At 40.7% G+C, this 19,632-nt stretch overlaps 1 protein-coding gene and 1 long non-coding RNA gene across 9 annotated transcripts in view; one reads left to right on the forward strand and one right to left on the reverse strand.

The window, feature by feature from the left end:
- nectin1b (nectin cell adhesion molecule 1b) overlaps nucleotides 1-19,632 on the forward strand; it is a 268,322-nt gene that overhangs the window by 159,324 nt on the left and 89,366 nt on the right. For all 8 annotated transcript variants that reach the window (XR_007935820.1, XR_007935822.1, XR_007935821.1 and 5 more), the window contains exon 6: nucleotides 13,171-13,318. Coding sequence is in view for 4 of the 8 variants with exons in the window: in XM_051931781.1 (XP_051787741.1) it covers nucleotides 13,171-13,318 (148 nt within the window). In the remaining 4 variants the exon portion in view is untranslated. The remainder of the gene's footprint in view (nucleotides 1-13,170; nucleotides 13,319-19,632) is intronic.
- On the reverse strand, nucleotides 868-3,074 carry LOC127529145 (uncharacterized). The gene is made up of 3 exons (XR_007935826.1): nucleotides 2,953-3,074; nucleotides 2,117-2,129; nucleotides 868-1,531 (listed from the first exon to the last, which is right to left on the reverse strand). It is a non-coding gene; the product is annotated as an uncharacterized LOC127529145 (long non-coding RNA).

Here is a 19,632-nt window from a genome sequence, read left to right on the forward strand (position 1 = left end):
GAAGAGAGGAGAGGATAATAGAGGAGAAGAGAGGAGAGAAGAGAAGAGAAGAGAAGAAAAGAGAGGAGTGGAGAATAGAGAAGAGGAGAGGAAAAGAAGAGATGAGAAGATAATAGAGGAGAAGAGAGGAGCGGAGATAATAGAGGAGAGGAGAATAGAGAAGAGAAGAGGAGAGGAGAAGATAATAGAGAAGAGGAGAAGAGAGGAAAGGAGAAGAGAGAAGAGGAGAGGAGAAGAGAGGAGAGAAGATAATAGAGGAGAAGAGAGAAGAGGAGAAGAGAGGAGAGAAGAGAAGAGAAGAGAGGAGAGGAGAATAGAGAAGAGGAGAGGAGAAGAAGAGACGAGAAGATAATAGAGGAGAAGAGAGGAGAGGAGATAATAGAGGAGAAGAGAGGAGGGGAAGAGAGAAGTGAGGAGAAGAGAAGAGGAGAAGAGGAGATGAGAGGAGAGAAGGGGAGAGGAGAAGAGAGGAGAGAAGAGGAGAGGAGAATAGAGAAGAGGAGAGGAGAAGAAGAGATGAGAAGATAATAGAGAAGAGAGGAGGGAGAGGAGAAGAGAGGAGAGAAGATAATAGAGGAGAAGAGAGGAGAGAAGAGAAGAAAAGAGAGGAGAGGAGAATAGAGAAGAGGAGAGGAAAAGAAGAGATGAGAAGATAATAGAGGAGAAGAGAGGAGAGGAGATAATAGAGGAGAGGAGAATAGAGAAGAGGAGAAGAGGGGAGGAGAAGACAATAGAGAAGAGGAGAAGAGAGGAAAGGAGAAGAAAGGAGAGAAGAGAGGAGAGAAGAGGAGAGGAGAGGAGAAGAGGGGAGGAGAGAAGAGAAGATAATAGAGGAGAAGAGAGGAGAGGAGGAGAGGATAGAGGAGAGGAGAGGAGAAGAGAGGAGAGGAGAGGAGGAGAGGAGAGATTAGAGGAGATTCGCCCTTCCAGATCCCCGGCAGTGTTGCTTTTCACAGGCCTGCAGGATTTGAGGTGCGAGTAACGCCAGACTCGTCACCAGGTAGCACTGCTCTTTCCATAGCATCTGCAGCGCAAAGCCAACTATTTTTAACTCCAACGACTTCTGGCAGCTCAGAAGACACAAAGAGAACACGCAGAGTAAAGTTTTCCAGATTGTAGTTGTCTCAAATGCTTTTGCAGGGATGCCCTCCGCCTGATCCAGTGGGCAGAGTTTTGTCCCGCATGCAATCAATGCCAAGAACGTTAAACGTGGAAGAGCCAGTTGTGCTCGTTCCAATATGAGAAAGAATCCGTGCCCGGGCACAGGCAATGTTGGCCTTGGTGGGCTCTTTAAAAAAAAACAAAAAAAAAAACCAGCACATTTTCGGAAAAGTGAAGGTCATGTTGCACTGTGCCTCCAGCCGTCGAATCCCGGCAGCTCCTCCTCCGTCCAACTCAGTAAAGTAACGCCAGTCATAAAGTCACAGGCAGAAAAAAAAAGCGTGAAGAGCATCTGTGCCATCGACCCTCGCCAAACGCGGGCAGCAACATAACAAACATGTGACCTTCTCATGGAGTGAAGGCTCTGCTGCTCTCTGAGGGGCCTTCAGAGCTGGATATAAAGATCTGGCCTGCCAGAAGGCGTGAGATATGTGGAGTGGACAGGATTTGGTTTTGGAGAGGCGGACGTTTTAGTCATTCCATCTGTTTAAGGTGTTTCTGGAAAATTCTGACTTCCAGAAAGATCTGACCTCATTAAGTGAGAACACTGGAAAAAAACAATCTGAAGACACCACAGACCCAAAGATCTTACAGTGAAGGTGACGCGTAGCAAGATCAGACCTGTCTGGGTGTTCTTGCTGGAAAGAAGCAGAATATCGAGAGCTAACAGGATCTGAATTAGATATTAATACACAAGGGGAGATTTAAAAATGCAAAAGTACACTTTATGAGAAGAACCTCAGAGTCATAGTGGACTGGTCACCATCTATATCAGGATGAACAGATGACCTCAGTGTTGTAAGTGTAATGTCCGATCCTGTGTGATCATTTCTGGTGTGTAACTATACAGAGGTGTCCCATCTAAATTATTGCAGTTGTGTAGTAATTCATGTAGACTCAGGCCTGTTGTTTTAGAGCAGCAGGGTATGAACCTGTCAGATATTTTGAACAACACGAAGTCTGACCACCTTGTTATAAATATTGGATTGTGTAACTTTGGGTTCAGTTCATAAAAGGCTTCATCAATTTTATAATTGTACAGTTGTGTCCAATCAAGGTACTCCACCTTTGTAATTGAGGAGACTGATCTGCTCACCTCTATGAGGTCTTATATTCATGTAGGCTAAAACCAGTCATTTTATAGCATTGGAGGCTGACCCTGTCAGATATCTGTAACAACGTGAAGTCCGACCTCGTTATAAATATTGAATTATGTAATGCAGGGTTGAGATCATATCAGACTTCATCGATTTTATAATTGTAAAATAGTGTCCACTTAAATTACACCACTTTTGTAATTGAGGAGACTGATCCTGTCAGATCTCTGGTTTTATATTCATGTAGGCTGAAACCAGTCATTTTATAGCATTGGAGGCTGACCCTGTCAGATATCTGTAACAACGTGAAGTCCGACCTCATTATAAATATTGAATTATGTAACTCAGGGTTCTGATCATATCAGACTTCATCAATTTTATAATTGTACAGTCGTGTCCATTCAAATTACACCACTTTTGTAATTGTGGAGACTGATCCTGTTGGATTTCTTTGGCTTTATATTAATCTAGAATGAACCCACCATTTCCTAGCACTGGAGGCTGATCCTGTCAGGTCTTTTTCTGTTTTTTAATGGTGCAGTTGTGTCCTTTCGAATTAGTCCGTCTTTGTTATCCAGGAGACTGATCTGGTCACCTCTATTAGGTTTTACATTCATTTAGGCTGAAATCAGTCATTTTATAGCAGTGGAGTTTGAACCTGTCAGATATTTTTAACAACATGAAGTGTAACCACCTTGTTATAAATATTGAATTATGTAACTTTGGGTTCAGAGTGTGTCAGACTTCATCAATTTTACAGTTGTGTCCATTCAAGGTCCTCCACTGTTGTAATTGTGTAGACTGATCCTGTCAGATCTCTGGTTTTATTTTCATCTGAACTATACCCAGCAGTTTTATAGCTTTGGAGTCTAACCCTGTCAGGACTTTTTCTGTTTTTTAATTGTGCAGTTGTGTCCATTTGAATGATCTCACCTTTGTAATTCAGGAGACTGATCTGCTCACCTCTATTAGGGTTTATATCCATGAAGACTGAAACCAATCGTTTTACAGCAGTGGAAATTGAACCTGTCAGATTTGTTTAACAACATGAAGTCTGACCATCCATCCATCCATCCATCCATCCATCCATCCATCCATCCATCCATCCATCATCTAACCCACTATATCCTAACTACAGAGTCACGGGGGTCTGTTGGAGCCAATCCCAGCCAACACAGGGTGCAAGGCAGGAACAGACTCCGGGTAGGGCGCCAGCCCACCACAGGGCACACACACACACCAAGCACACACTAGGGACAATTTAGAATCGCAGCCACCGTGCCACCCATGAAGTCTTACCTTGTCATAAATATTAGATTGTGAAACTTGGGGTTCAGAGCATATCAGATGTCATCAATTTTATAATTGTACAATAGTGTCCACTCAAATTACACCACCATTGTAATTGTGGAGACTGATCCTGTCAGATCTCTTGTTTTATATTCATGTAGGCTGAAACCAGTCATTTTATAGCAGTGGAGTTTGAACCTGTCAGATATTTGTAACAACGTGAAGTCTATTGAATTATGTAACTCAGGGTTCAAATCTTATCAGACTTCATCAATTTTATAATTGTACAGTCGTGTCCATTCAAATTACACCACTTTTGCAATTGTGGAGACTGATCCTGTCAGATCTCTGGTTTTATATTCATGTAGGCTGAAACCAGTCATTATATAGCATTGGAGGCTGACCCTGTTAGGTCTTTTCCTGTTATTTAATGGTACAGTAGTGTCCATTTGAATTAGCCCACCTTTGTAATTGAGGAAACTGATCTGGTCACCTCTATTAGGGTTTATATTCAGAAATTTGTAACAACGTGAAGTCCAATCTTGTTATAAATATTGAATTATGTAACTTTGGGTTCAGAGTGTGTCAGACTTCATCAATTTTACAGTTGTACAGTTGTGTCCATTCAAGGTCCTCCACTGTTGTAATTGTGTAGACTGACCCTGTCAGATCTCTGGTTTTATTTTCATCTGAACTACACCCAGCAGTTTTATAGCTTTGGTGTCTGACCCTGTCAGGACTTTTTCTGTTTTTTAATTGTGTAGTTCCGTCCATTTGAATGATCTCACCTTTGTAATTCAGGAGACTGATCTGCTCACCTCTATTAGGGTTTATATCCATGTAGGCTGAAACCAGTCGTTTTACAGCAGTGGAGATTGAACCTGTCAGATTTGTTTAACAACATGAAGTCTGACCATCCATCCATCCATCCATCCATTATCTAACCCGCTATATCCTAACTAAAGGATCACGGGGGTCTGCTGGAGCCAATCCCAGCCAACACAGGGCGCAAGGCAGGAACAAACTCCAAGTAGGGAGCCAGCTCACCACAGGGCACACACACACACCAAGCACACACTAGGGACAATTTAGAATCGCAGCCATTGCGCCACCCATGAAGTCTTACCTTGTTACAAATATTGGATTGTGAAACTTGGGGTTCAGAGAATATCAGACATCATCAATTTTATAATTGTACAATAGTGTCCACTCAAATTACACCACCATTGTAATTGTGGAGACTGATCCTGTCAGATCTCTGGTTTTATATTCATCTGTACTGAACCCAGCAGTTTTATAGCATTGGAGACTGACCCTGTTAGGTCTTTTTCTGTTTTTTAATGGTACAGTTGTGTTCTGCAGAACATAAATAACTAACAGAGTCAGTCATGAAGGAAGTAAATCCTCAGTATTTAAATATTTGGAAAGATCAGATGTGCTTGAAATAAACCTGACAAACCTTAAACATCAATGGGATTAAATTCCAAGGAAATAATGCCTCATGAGACTGAAATCTGGAGTGATGTGGCTGCTACACATAAAGCAGAACAGCAGTAATGACCAGAATCAGACTCTGAGGAGGTTTAGCCTCAGGATATTGATATCTGGAAAAATCAGATAGCCAGAGATGAAGATGTAAAACACTTACAAATGGCACGCTGAGACTCTATACAGATGAATCCTCAGAATATCGATGTGTGAAAAGACCAGATAGATACAGATAAAACTACAGGCCAGTAACGGAGAAGGTCAGACTCCATGAATCCTCAGTATGCTCAGTAAATCAGATAACAAACAGTAAGAACTGATAGGATCAGATGGTAAGAAGATGAATCGTTAGGGCAGTGATGCCAGGAATGATCAGATAATTACAAATAAACCCCCAGAACACTAATAACTGACGGCATCAGCCTTCGAGGAGGTGGTGTCTCTGAATATTGATGTCTGGAAACATCAGACCAGTAAAGATAAAGCTACAGAACTAAAACCATCTGACAAGACCAGACTTTAAGGACATTAATCCTCCATACACTGATATTATAAAAGTATCAGAAAGTTAATGATAAAGCCATGGAACATTAATAACTGACAGGATCAGACTCCAAAATGATGAAATGTCAGTATAGTGATGTTTAAAAGGATTAGAGGGTTGAGACTTATGGACTCCAATAACTGAGAAAATCAGACTTCAAGGAGATGACTCCTTAAAACACTAATATGTCAGAAAATCAGACCGCTATAGAGAAAGCTGCCGAAGGCTAATAACCGGCAGGATCACACTCTACACAGATAAGATACCTTAAGATATTGATAACTGAGAGAGTCAAATGTCTAAAGATACTACCAAACAATGGGAAGAAAAAAAACTGACCAAAGTAGACTCACAAGAGATGACTCCTTAAAACTGAGATATCTAAATATTGTAGATCAGCAGGCTAGAAGTTCACCTGCAGAACACTAATGGCTGACAGGATCAGTCAGAGTGAGAGGAAGATGAACAGTATGAGGATTAGTCCGGTTTTAGATGGAGAAGCACTGATTGCAGGAGGTCTACATGAACATCAGACTCATGAGATTATACTACACACAGGAGAGAAACTGCAGAACTCGGGACTCAAAGCATGTGAATGGGTCTCAAATTCAACGTGCAGTGATTCAAAGTGGTATAACAATAAAAATGTGAGAATGTCTAATACATACAATAAAATATAATTTATTGTTGTGTAGCCCAAAATCACACAAGAAGTGCTGCAATGGGCTTTAACAGGCCCTGCCTTTGGACAGCCCGCCATCCTTGACTCTCTAAGAAGACAAGGAGGAAAAACTCCCAAAATAAAACCCTTATAGGGAAAAAAATGGAAGAAACTTTGGAAAAGTGAGACCCCTTACCAGGTAAACGGGGCATGCAGTGGGTGTCATAAAGAAGGGGGTCAATACAACACAACACACAGAACAGAACACAAGTCATCCTCAATACAATATAATCTTACAGGTACAGAGCAGAACTTAACAGTCGATGATATCACAAATTAGGATTTGGATATATTTAGAGTCCTGGAGACCTCGGCCATCAAGCTGCCTCCCCCAATTGGCCGTTCCACAGCTGAGTCAGCGCTGGGTCAGCCAATACGATGAAAGGACCCCTCTACCCGACGATTTCTGCGATCCTCCATCAGGGATGACTGTACCTTAGACGGGCAGAACAGCTTGGCAGGTGGGCAGTGGCACCAAGTGCCACATTTGAGTATCGAGAAGAGAAACAGAATAGGTGAGGGTTAATAACAAATTCTAAAAATCAAATTCCTTATGTTTAAATGCTAATGACTAACAACAGAGATGCAGTCTGTACAGTTAATCAGCAGCTCTAGTCGGGGTGTGCTAAACTGAAGTAGTGAGTCTTCAGCCTGAGAGTGAAGGGGCATCACTTATAAGTAGCATGCAGACCATTCCACAGTTTAGGGGGTCCTGTAATTAAAAGCTCGACCTCCCACTGTTATTTTATTAATCCTTGGCATCATAAGCAGACCGGCATCTTCAGATCTTAATGTGTGGTCAGGTTTGTAAGTCATAAGTTCAGACAAGTAAGCTGGACCTTGGCCATTTAAGGCTTTATGTGTTAGAAGGAGGATTTTGAAATCTGCCCTAAACTTAACCGGGAGCCAGCGTATCGACTCTAGAACTGGAGTTATGTGGGGTCTAAGGGGGTGAATACTTTTTAAAGGCACTGTAAATAGGAGTCGGACACTCTTAAAGTGAAGCTTCAGTATGTCAATATTTGTTATTAAAACTAAAGCTGCAGAACACTCATAGCCTTCAGGGTCAGGCAAATCAGTCAGACATATGGAGTAATAGTAGGAGGAAAGTAATAATTAACAACATCAAAAAAAGGGAGATAAAACTTTGATTTAGGAAGATCAGAGGACTGTAGATAAAACTACAGAACACTCATAATTAACCTGAAGAAAGCAAAGCTAAAAGATAGTAGGATCTGTCAGGATCAGCCACTGAGGAAAAATCATATCAGATGTCAGAATCAGGCTCATAAAGCCAGCAAGTGACAGGCTTAAATAACTGAGGGCTGACGTTCAGAGAGGACCAGACTTTACAAAAGTGAAGCCTCACAATTCAGAACTCCAGCATAATACGACCCCAGGAAATAACACAAATCTGCCAGATCAGCCAGAAGGAGGCGAGGTGGAAGGGCACTGAGATCAGTCAAGAATCAGACACCTAGAGTCAAGGCGGTGGGAGGTTCAAAAAGATCAGAATTAGTCTTTGGGGGGGTTCATGGTTACTGGATACTGACTCGAACAGCATTACTTAAAAAAACTTGAAGAAACCAGCGAGCAGAGTGAGGAGCAAACTGACACGAGTTAATAAGTGATGTGATAGGCCAGAAGAAAACAAAATAGAAATAGAAAATGATCTGTCAAGGTCAGACACTCAGACACCAAAGCATTGGCAATGAACACCCTACAATACCAACCTATTAGTGTTAACGTAAAAAGAATCCTAAACAAAGCTATGGGATACAAACAGGATGAGACATCTTAGGGTGGAGTAACAGACACTGACGTCTAACAGGATCAATCACTGAAAAATAAAGAAGCAGATCAGTAAAATCTGACAGGCTCAGTCTTTATAGGCTTTAACACTGCCATATGAGATTGAGAAACACCGCAGTTTTACTGATACTGGCGTACACTGCTAGTCTGACAATATCTTGAGAACTTCAAGTGCCCAGGACATACCTGGCTGGCCCCTCACTCTACACCTTGCCTAACGGTCTGAGGATGGCTGTTTAGAGTACTGTGGCTGGAAAGCAATTTCTTTAATCAGTGGTTTGTTTCAGCACTGCTGTCACTTTGATGGCTCTGTCCTACAGATTTCTGATAGCTGTGTAATTAAAACAAACACACACAGGCAGGGTAGAGAACAAAAAGTTATAATCAAGTGCTGATTGAGACGAGCGGGCGAACGCTACCTGCTACGAGACATGCATGTATTTATGGAGCGGGCCTGGCAGACAGGCGGCTGTTAAAACTGTGGCAGAGACGCCGAGTCAGAGAGGAGCTTCAGGGTGGTCCGTCCTGAGGGTCTCATCACACTGTCTGTCTATCTATCTGTATACATAGATTGATGTGAAAGGCGCTATATAACAGATAGATAGATAGATAGATAGATAGATAGATAGATAGATAGATAGATAGATAGATAGATAGATAGATAGATAGATAGATAGATAGATAGATATGAAAGGCACTATATAATAGATAGATAGATAGATAGATAGATAGATAGATAGATAGATAGATAGATAGATAGATAGATAGATAGATAGATAGATAGATAGATGTGAAAGACATTATATAATAGATAGATAGATAGATAGATAGATAGATAGATAGATAGATAGATAGATAGATAGATAGATAGATAGATAGATTAGACATGGAAGGCACGATAGATAGATAGATAGATAGATAGATAGATAGATAGATAGATAGATAGATAGATAGATAGATAGATAGATAGATAGATATGAAAGGCACTATATAATAGATAGATAGATAGATAGATAGATAGATAGATAGATAGATAGATAGATAGATAGATAGATAGATAGATTAGACATGGAAGGCACTATAGATAGATAGATAGATAGATAGATAGATAGATAGATAGATAGATAGATAGATAGATAGATAGATAGATAGATAGATATGAAAGGCACTATATAATAGATAGATAGATAGATAGATAGATAGATAGATAGATAGATAGATAGATAGATAGATAGATAGATAGATAGATAGATAGATAGATTAGACATGGAAGGCACTATAGATAGATAGATAGATAGATAGATAGATAGATAGATAGATAGATAGATAGATAGATAGATAGATAGATAGATAGATAGATAGATAGATAGATAGATGTGAAAGACATTATATAATAGATAGATAGATAGATAGATAGATAGATAGATAGATAGATAGATAGATAGATAGATAGATAGATAGATAGATATGAAAGGCACTATATAATAGATAGATAGATAGATAGATAGATAGATAGATAGATAGATAGATAGATAGATAGATAGATAGATTAGACATGGAAGGCACTATAGATAGATAGATAGATAGATAGATAGATAGATAGATAGATAGATAGATAGATAGATAGATAGATATGAAAGGCACTATATAATAGATAGATAGATAGATAGATAGATAGATAGATAGATAGATAGATAGATAGATAGATAGATAGATAGATAGATAGATAGATAGATGTGAAAGACATTATATAATAGATAGATAGATAGATAGATAGATAGATAGATAGATAGATAGATAGATAGATAGATAGATAGATAGATAGATAGATAGATAGATAGATAGAAATGAAAGGCACTGTACAATAGATAGATAGATAGATAGATAGATAGATAGATAGATAGATAGATAGATAGATAGATAGATAGATAGATAGATAGATAGATAGATAGATAGATAGATAGATAGATAGATAGATAGATAGATAGATAGATTGTCCTCCTGATTTTGACGTAGCCCAGTCTCTTGTGGCTTTCAAGCACTTTCACTCCAGTCAGTACGTTTCCCATTCAGACCATCCTTTCAGCCATTGACTGATTCTACTTGATGCAGTTTCAGGTTGGGGCACCATCTTTGTGGAGTTTGCATGCTCTCCTCATGTTTAGGTGTTTAGGTAAATGACGTGCTGTCAGGTTTACTGACTGCAGCAGGCTGGCTCAGTGTGGATAAGAATGGCGTCCTGACTGAAAACAGTTCTTGAGGTGACTAAGTGACTCTGAACAGCAAAGAAGGATTGAGATATTCTGATTGGAAATGCAATGGCCTCTGTTCTCACGCCTGGTGACTCCGCTAGGCATTTGAGCTAGAACCACAATGGCTTTACCTTAATTGGGTGTTTTGGGGGTGGTGTTTTGCAAAATCCAAGACCTCCAACACCCCCTCCCCCCCTTCCCAATCAGTCACCCCTCATAACAGCAATGGAATGTATCTCCTTGACTCAGACTCCTCTGGCTTACAAGCTGCTAAACACCCCAATAAACAGAAAGAATGTGTTTTTAAGGAGTCCATAAACCTCGAGCAGCACTTCTCCCCGCCGCGTCAGGAATTTCTCCACTGTGCTCCCACATTCTTCCACTCTCCACTTTCATTCCAAATTTGTAGGTAAGCAAATCACAAACACCTGCCAGCTAAGTGAGCACAGCGTCCCAGGCAGCAGCTCAGGTCCTGAACACAAGCAGGAAGGGAATGTTCTGCTTCATGAGACCCACGAGATGTGGCCTCAACTCAGACAGGCTGGTCCAAGGAGAGGTCATGGGCCAAAATTGTGAGATAGGATCAGGAGAGACAAAAAAGAAAAGAAAAAAGAAACAATCACCTCATTTGATATTCTATTACAAAATGCAAACTGGACGATCAAATAACCAGTCCATCCTTGGACAAGGTCCATCTCTGTCTTACTGGGATGCGGGCATAATGAAATTCATCGAGGAACCTAAACCTGTTAGAGACCACCACAATATCAGCCTGCATGCCAGTCCAGTCAAGAAAGCCAGCATGAGACTGGCATAGCAATAGAGATTTGAGGTGATAGTGATCTGTAGCACCAAATTGAGATATATAGTGCCTTCATAACCTTCAATTTAACTACAACATGGTGTCTATCTATCTATCTATCTATCTATCTATCTATCTATCTATCTATCTATCTATCTATCTATCTATCTATCTATCTATCAATCTATCTATCTATCTATCTATCTATCTATCTAACGCCTTCATATCTGTTTATCTTTTATATAGTGCCTTTCACATCTGTCTACCTATCTATCTATCTATTATATAGTGCCTTTCACATCTATCTATCTATGACAAGGAGGAGTATAAAGGGGGAGTAGTGGTGGTCCGATATATGGCTCTTTTGTTTAATTCTGATAATTGGGCTTTTTGTCATTTGACTGTGTATATTGTTAATATTTTCTCTTATGTTCTCAATATAGGTCATTTTAAAAATTATCTATCTATCTATCTATCTATCTATCTATCTATCTATCTATCTATCTATCTATCTATCTATCTTTTATATAGTGCCTTTCACATGTATCTATCTATTTATCTATCTATCTATAATGCCTTTCACATCTATCTATCTATCTATCTATCTATCTATCTATCTATCTATCTATCTATCTATCTAACACCTTTCATAAATATTTATCTTTTATATAGTGCCTTTCACATCTATCTATCTATTATATAGTGCCTTTTCAGATCTATCTATCTATCTATCTATCTATCTATCTATCTATCTATCTATCTATCTATCTATCTATCTAACGCCTTTCAATGTATTTATCTTTTATATAGTGCCTTTCACATCTATCTATCTATCTATAGTGCCTTTCACATCTATCTATCTATCTATTATATAATGCTTTTCACATCTATCTATATCTATCTATCTATAGTGCCTTTCACATCTATCTATCTAACGCCTTTCAAATCTATTTATCTTTTATATAGTGCCTTTCACATCTATTTATCTATCTGTCTATCTATCTATTACATTGTGCCTTTCATAACTGTCACTCTATTGTATAGTGCCTTTAATATTTATATATTTATCTCTCTATCTACTGTATGTGTTATGTAGTGCCTTTCATATCAATTAATATATTATATTACACCATCACATGTATCTTTCTATCTAATCCTGCCTACTATACTAAAACAAATCTATCTATTATTATTATTATTATCTATTATATAGTGCCTTTCATATCTATAACCTATTCCGTAGGATGCTTACTAATGTCCAAGTGCTCATTCCTGGTAGATCCATGGCCAGGGAGACATGACACAAGAAGGTCAGAAACTCAAAGAGTGGCAGGTATGCAAAGTAGTGTGGCCACCAGTAGGAGGCACTCAAGGCCCCTTCCTCACACCATTTGCAGTTTGTGATTTCTTTCCGTATGTAGCGTGTCACTCAAACAGGTCAGAGGTAATTAAATGTCTCTCACACACACACTGCCACGACATACACAGAAGTGAAGCCCCTCGGTCATACCGGCGAGACCCGCTCCATCACGTCTTGTAGCTGTTGATGACGGTCAGATGCAAAAGCTAAATCATGCAGGCAGGTGCACCAAGTCACATTTTCATCTCTATCCCTTAATTTGAAAAATCAATTGTTGTTATAATCAAATTTCAGCAAAATCCAATTTACAATGAAATGAAATGAAAGAATCCCTCAGCTAATGCTGTGTTAAGGCTGCGCGTGTGCATTGCTGGGCTCTTCTTGGGCTGCGTCTGAGAATGTTGATGATGTAGAAGGTGAGGGCCGCTCATCCTGCCTCAAGTTGCTTTCTGCTTTGTCGTCTGCCCCCTCATTTTTCAGGCTCCCGTCAGTTTGTGATGATATCCCCCACTGGCTCCCCCAGGTGATCTCCAGGACATGAACGGATTCATCCTCTCTCACAAAGAGGAGCTTGAGTGGAGCACAGGAGTTTTCTTGAAGTGACATTTGTCTCCATGTTTTAACCTTTTTCCTTTCCCCACAGACAAGCCCCTTCCCCAAGGAGCGCCAGGCGGAGTGATAGGCATCATGGGAGGAGTGGTGGCAGCGGGTCTCATCATCGGCGTGGCCGTGACTGTCTTTGTGGTCTATCGGCGTCAGCAGAAGACCCGGACAGAGACAGACAATGATCTGTAAGTATTTTGGATGGGCTGGGGATGGGAATGCAGTTTACGGAGAGACTGTTGAGTTGACATGAAAAGGAGAACTGGAGAAAGGCGAACAAGCCCACAGCTAAGAGAAAAAAAGAATGGGGCCTTCATGTTCAAGCTGCCACTCTCACCTCATTCTCCTCATCACCCATCAGCCACAACAGCAAAACCACCTGCCTAATATTGTGTAGGTCCCCCTCGTGCCCCCAGTGATGCATGGACTCCACAACACCTCTGAAGGTGCATCTGTGGTATCTGGCATCAGGATGTTAGCAGCAGACCCTTTAAGTCCTATGAGTTGAGAGGTGGGACCTCCATGGATAAGACTTGTTTTCCCAGTTCATTGAAAGAATACACTCTGCTAAAAAAAACGCATCTCGGCTTAAGATGGTCCATTCTATGGGCGCCTTGATGTTCTCCTGGTCAGTAAGTGACAAAGTGACAGCAGATGAAGTGAGACCCTGCTGAAGGAAGAAGAGCTTGTGGTGAAGTGAGCTCCGCGGCTGATCGGAGTCTTTTTAAATAAATAATCGCCGCAATCGCGTCTTCGGGGGAAGGGGGCGTGGTCGCGAGGCGAGAGCGGTTTCCGGGAGCGATGTGGGAGCTGGCGGCCCTACGCTAAGTGCGCAGGTGTAGGATCGTCCGAGACCCTAATTGCTGCTAATCGTCACAGCTGTGCAACATCCCCGTTTTTAAAGGGGAAGCGCGAGAGCGAGGGAAACGTAACAAAAAAAAAAAGGGATCGAGATTTAAAATGCCAAGCGAGAGGGAAGAAAAGACCAAAAAAAAAAAATCGGGGGTGGCTTCCCTAAGACTTTCTCTTATACTCAGATATGGGGATGGATATCTGAGGAGTAAACCTCAAGCAGGAGCGGACTGTGTCTCAAAACCGGCCCGGGTATCCTTCAACGAGTGAGGAGATGAGGTTGACCCGCTCGTCCTATTTTTCATTGTAATTTTCTTAAAATTTGTGAGGAGTACGCGGCTCGCTACTTGCTGTGAGCCTATGATATGAACTCGATCTAAACTGTCGCCAAACATAACCTGTACACTGTTGTTTAGACACAACTTAAAATTTAGATAGATAGATAGATGTGAAAGGCACTATATAGGGATAGGGATTCACATTTGACGACATGCTTAGAAATAAAATTTAATGAAAAAGAAAAAAATAGTAACACGGCTTACACGTTATTAGAGTACACGTCAAATGTCAATGTCATGTCCAAGTGCCAGTGCTCTAGCAGGCTAGTAGCTGCTCATTTACAATTGCATAAATTATAACCGAGGTTATAATGAAAACCTCACATGATTGAAATGTTCGATAAACTATAAATGTGAAAAATTCATATCCTGTGCTTTATAACTTTAATTGCAACTGAAGACCAGTAACTATCGCTCACGCCGACGACCAGAGAACAATCAACTGCATAATACATAATCTAAACTAATTATGTATTATGCAGTTTATTGTTCTCTGGGGGGCGGCACGGTGGCGCAGTGGGTAACGCTACAGCCTCGCAGTTAGGAGATCCGGGTTCACCCTGCGTGGAGTTTACAAGTGTGTGTGTGTGTGCCCTGGGGTTTGTTTCCTGCCTTGCGCCCTGTGTTGGCTGGGATTGGCTCCAGCAGACCCCTGTGGCGGGTTGGATAATGGATGGATGGATTTGAGATAAAATAAATTGCAATAATGTATATGCTAACCGAAATGTAACGGTATTGTAACAGAAATCGGCAAAAGGCAGTTTTGACCAAATTTTTCGCTGACAACTAAAACAACTTGATGACATCATATGGTATATTATATAGGACTATATAAATTGCAGTACCGAATAAGGTTTAGTAGTTCAGTAGTTTAGAAAATTAATTTTAATATCAAACAATACATAAAATTTATTTCATGAAACGGCCTGCCCATGACCAGACTAGAGTCCGCAGCCCACCGGGCATTGCCCAAATGCTAATTGCCAGTCCGTCCCTGTCCGCAAGACAATGATTATATTTTTATATTATGTACATTAAACAACCATCAACAACAAATCAAATCAATAATATATTGAACAATTATTATAAAAGTAAAATTGAATAAATCGGACTCTGCAGCTGCATGCATAAACGGAAATCACCCAAAGGTTGATAGAAATCCACGTTGTGTACCGTATACTTGTATGCAAAATTTGGTTGACCAAAGTGACAGCGTACTCAAGTTATCATGTTTACACACTGTAAGAAGGCGCTATATTGCACCCGACCTGACACAGATTGACACGGAGGCACGGGTAAAATAAAATAAATTATTTATTTTTCATCAGCTGGAGGGCACATCTTCCCCGTAATCCTTCCAGCCACAACACAGTCCCAAGCACAGTACAGTACAGTACAGTACACCAAACCAAGCACTTTCTCTTCCTCCACCACTCCTCCCTGGCAACCTCGTCCTCTACCTCCCAATTCTGGCCGCTGAGTGGTGGTCGCTGGCTCCTTTTATTGGGTACCCGGAAGTGCTCCAGGTGCTTGATTGGCAACATCCGGCTGCACTTCCGAGTAAGGCAAAAGGGCCCAGCAGCTCCTGCTGCAGCACCCCCTGGCGGCGCCTGCGGAACCCCACAGAGCTGCACAGAACTCCAACCCCCATGAAGCCCTGGGGGAGTCCGAGGCACCGCTGCAACCCAGGGAGGCTGCCATCTAGATACTGGGTTTCCCACCTGCGTGACCTGCGTGACTGGAGTGTCCCCAATGTAGCGACTCACCGCAGAAAGGCAGTGCGGCTGCAGGGGAAGTAGAGGCAGAGATGCCATGGAGCAAGCCTGGGAGCGGGTGTTTGGTGGCTCGATGCCAGAGAGGGCTAGAAGGGGGCCAGAGCCGAGGAGAACCGTGGAAGGTGGGCTGAACTGCTGGATTGGCGCCTCCTTGGCTGCAAGGACCCGCACTGGTTACGCTAAGGAGACGCCAGGTTTTAAAGGACTGCACCAGGGCTCAGAGTTTCAAAGACGGTCTCCTGCTCTCTGGTTTGTAACCTCGTTTTTAAAGGAATATTTACTTAATTATTTTTTAACCTCCACTTTATTTTTCATTTATGTGATTATTTATTGAACGCTTTTCGAAGCACTGCACTTTTTGAACATTAGTTGGAATTGTTTTTTAATAAAGACACTGTACACTTTTGCACCTTCCCCTTGCTTCATGTGGTGTCCTCATTTGTGCAGCTCATCCCAGTCACGACTATCGTCGGTGTCGGGTTCAAGAGGCTCCCAAATGAGAAGAAGGAGCATGGAGCCGGACTCACCCCGCCATAGAGCTGTGCCAGTTATTTATTACTGGCATTACGAGGAACACAGGGAGACGGTGGGGTGTCAGACCCATTAACCAAAAGTTATCTATCTATCTATCTATCTATCTATCTATCTATCTATCTATCTATCTATCTATCTATCTATCTATCTATCTATCTATCTATCTATCTATCTATCTATCTATCTATCTATCTATCTATCCTGCCTTCCATATCTATCTATCTATCTATCTATCTATCTATCTATCTATCTATCTATCTATCTATCTATCTATCTATCTATCTATCTATCTATCTATCTATCTATCTATCTATCTATCTATCCTGCCTTCCATGTCTATCTATCTATCTATCTATCTATCTATCTATCTATCTATCTATCTATCTATCTATCTATCTATCCTGCCTTCCATATCTATCTATCTATCTATCTATCTATCTATCTATCTATCTATCTATCTATCTATCTATCTATCTATCTATCTATCTATACTGCCTTCCATGTCTATCTATCTATCTATCTATCTATCTATCTATCTATCTATCTATCTATCTATCTATCTATCTATCTATCTATCTATCTATCTATCTATCTATCTATGATATAGTCCCTTTCATATCTATCTATCTATGATATAGTGCCTTTCATATCTATCTATATATCTATCTATCTATCTATCTATCTATCTATCTATCTATCTATCTATCTATCTATCTATCTTATAGTGCCTTTCATATCTATCTATCTATCTATCTATCTATCTATCTATCTATCTATCTATCTATCTATCTATCTATCTATCTATCTATCTATCTATCTATCTATCTATCTATCTATCTGTCTGTCTAAAATATGCATCTATGAGATATATTTAATTAAAAAAGAACAAATTGGTATTAGTGGGCTCCTTTCAAAAAAACGTTAGGGGGGCACGATTAAAACTGTTATTAAAACTCGGGTCGCAAATACTTAAAGGTTGAGAAACGCTGATGTATACGATGCGATAAATGTAAAATGTAAAAATCAGGAAAATGAGCGCCAGTATTTGGAACCGATGTAGTTTGTCGAAGTGTGTGTGCGTCATTTTGATTTTCAGACGTTCAAAACGTGGCGAGGCTGTGTGTTGTAGACATTTGGAATATAACTCACAGTTTATAAAGCTTCACATGTGTTGCTAGTTTGAAAATGTGCAAAAAGAAAAGTTACATGAAGGTGCCACCTGAATCAAGTCTACAAATAATTGTTACAAAAATGTTTATTTATATAATCAAAAGGAGAACAAAAAAAGAGGCAAAATAAATCAAAAGACTTGCCTAAAAAAAAGCAATCCACGCAAAATAAATCCAAATTTCTAAAACCCAAGGACCAAAGCAATAATCCAAAGAAAGAAAGATCAATACTCCCAATAAACACAACCCACTCCAAAACATCGATGAAGTGAGGTGGGCGACTCGCAATCAGTTTGTTCTTTTTGTCCGAGTCTGTTCAGTAAATCATGCGAACTGATTGGCGATCACAAAGAGATCGATTTCAGCGGAGCTCAACGGATGTGCGAAAGTTCATGCGTGTGCAGCGTGATCTCACCCACGTCCGTCATTGCGCTGAATGCTGGTAGATATTTCGTCTGAATCGGGGGTCTTGACTCACTTCACTTAGGATTCTTTGGAGTTCAGTTTATATTAATATCGGTGATGGAAAATTAGGATTACCAATTAGGATTTTCTCTTTCATCATAAAGAGAAATTCAGATCCCTGCGACCCCACCTTGTGTTTTTAGGTTCTCCAACCTGTTTTAGTATAATACATTAAAAGTGAATTTATTTTAGAATACATTGATTGTTTTCGTATGATTCATTAAAGAATTTTTTAAAACTAAACTGGGGGGGGGGGCTTTGCCCCCTGCTCACTTCGCTTGCCAACCCTCGTGCTTGGGCTACACCAGCAGTTCTCAAACTGTGGGGCAACAAAAAAGGGGGCGTGAATGTTGCCATATGTGACGTAATTTCGCTATTCGTAGGGAAATTTTAAACTTGTAGTGGTGTATTGGCAGCAAAAGAATATAGAAATAAATTTTATTTGGTTTTCAAAAAAACGTTAGGGGGCGCAAATAAAACTTAAAGGTTGAGAAACGCTGCGCTATGGTAGATAGATAGATAGATACTTTATTAATCCCAATGGGAAATTCACATTCTTCAGCAGCAGCATACTGATACAATAAATAATATTAAATTAAAGAATGATAATAATGCAGGTGAAAAACAGACAATAACTATGTATAATGTTAAATGTTAATGTTTACCCCCCCGGATGGAATTAACGAGTCGCATAGTTTGGGGGAGGAACGATCTCCTCAATCTGTCAGTGGAGCAGGACGGTGACAGCAGTCTGTCGCTGAAGCTGCTCCTCTGTCTGGAGATGATCCTGTTTAGTGGATGCAGTGGATTCTCCATAATTGATAGGAGCCTGCTGAGCGCTCGTCGCTCTGCCACAGATGTTAAACTGTCCAGCTCCATGCCAACAATAGAGCCTGCCTTCCTCACCAGTTTGTCCATGCGTGAGGCGTCTTTCCTCTTAATGCTGCCTCCCCAGCACACCACCGCGTAGAAGAGGGCGCTCGCCACAACTGTCTGATAGAACATCTGCAGCATCTTATTGCAGATGTTGAAGGACGCCAGCCTTCTAAGGAAGTATAACCGGCTCTGTCCTTTCTTACACAGAGCATCAGTATTGGCAGTCCAGTCTAATTTATCATCCAGCTGCACCCCCAGGTATTTATAGGTCTGCACCCTCTGCACACAGTCACCTTTGATGATCACTGGGTCTATGAGGGGTCTGGGCCTCCTAAAATCCACCACCAGCTCTTTGGTTTTGCTGGTGTTCAGTTGTAGGTGGTTTGAGTCGCACCATTTAACAAATCATTGATTAGGTCCCTATACTCCTCCTCCAGCCCATTCCTGATGCAGCCCACGATAGCAGTGTCATCAGCGAACTTTTGCACGTGGC

This window comes from Erpetoichthys calabaricus, chromosome 9 (genome assembly GCF_900747795.2).
Source record: "Erpetoichthys calabaricus chromosome 9, fErpCal1.3, whole genome shotgun sequence".
Taxonomy (NCBI): domain Eukaryota; kingdom Metazoa; phylum Chordata; class Cladistia; order Polypteriformes; family Polypteridae; genus Erpetoichthys; species Erpetoichthys calabaricus.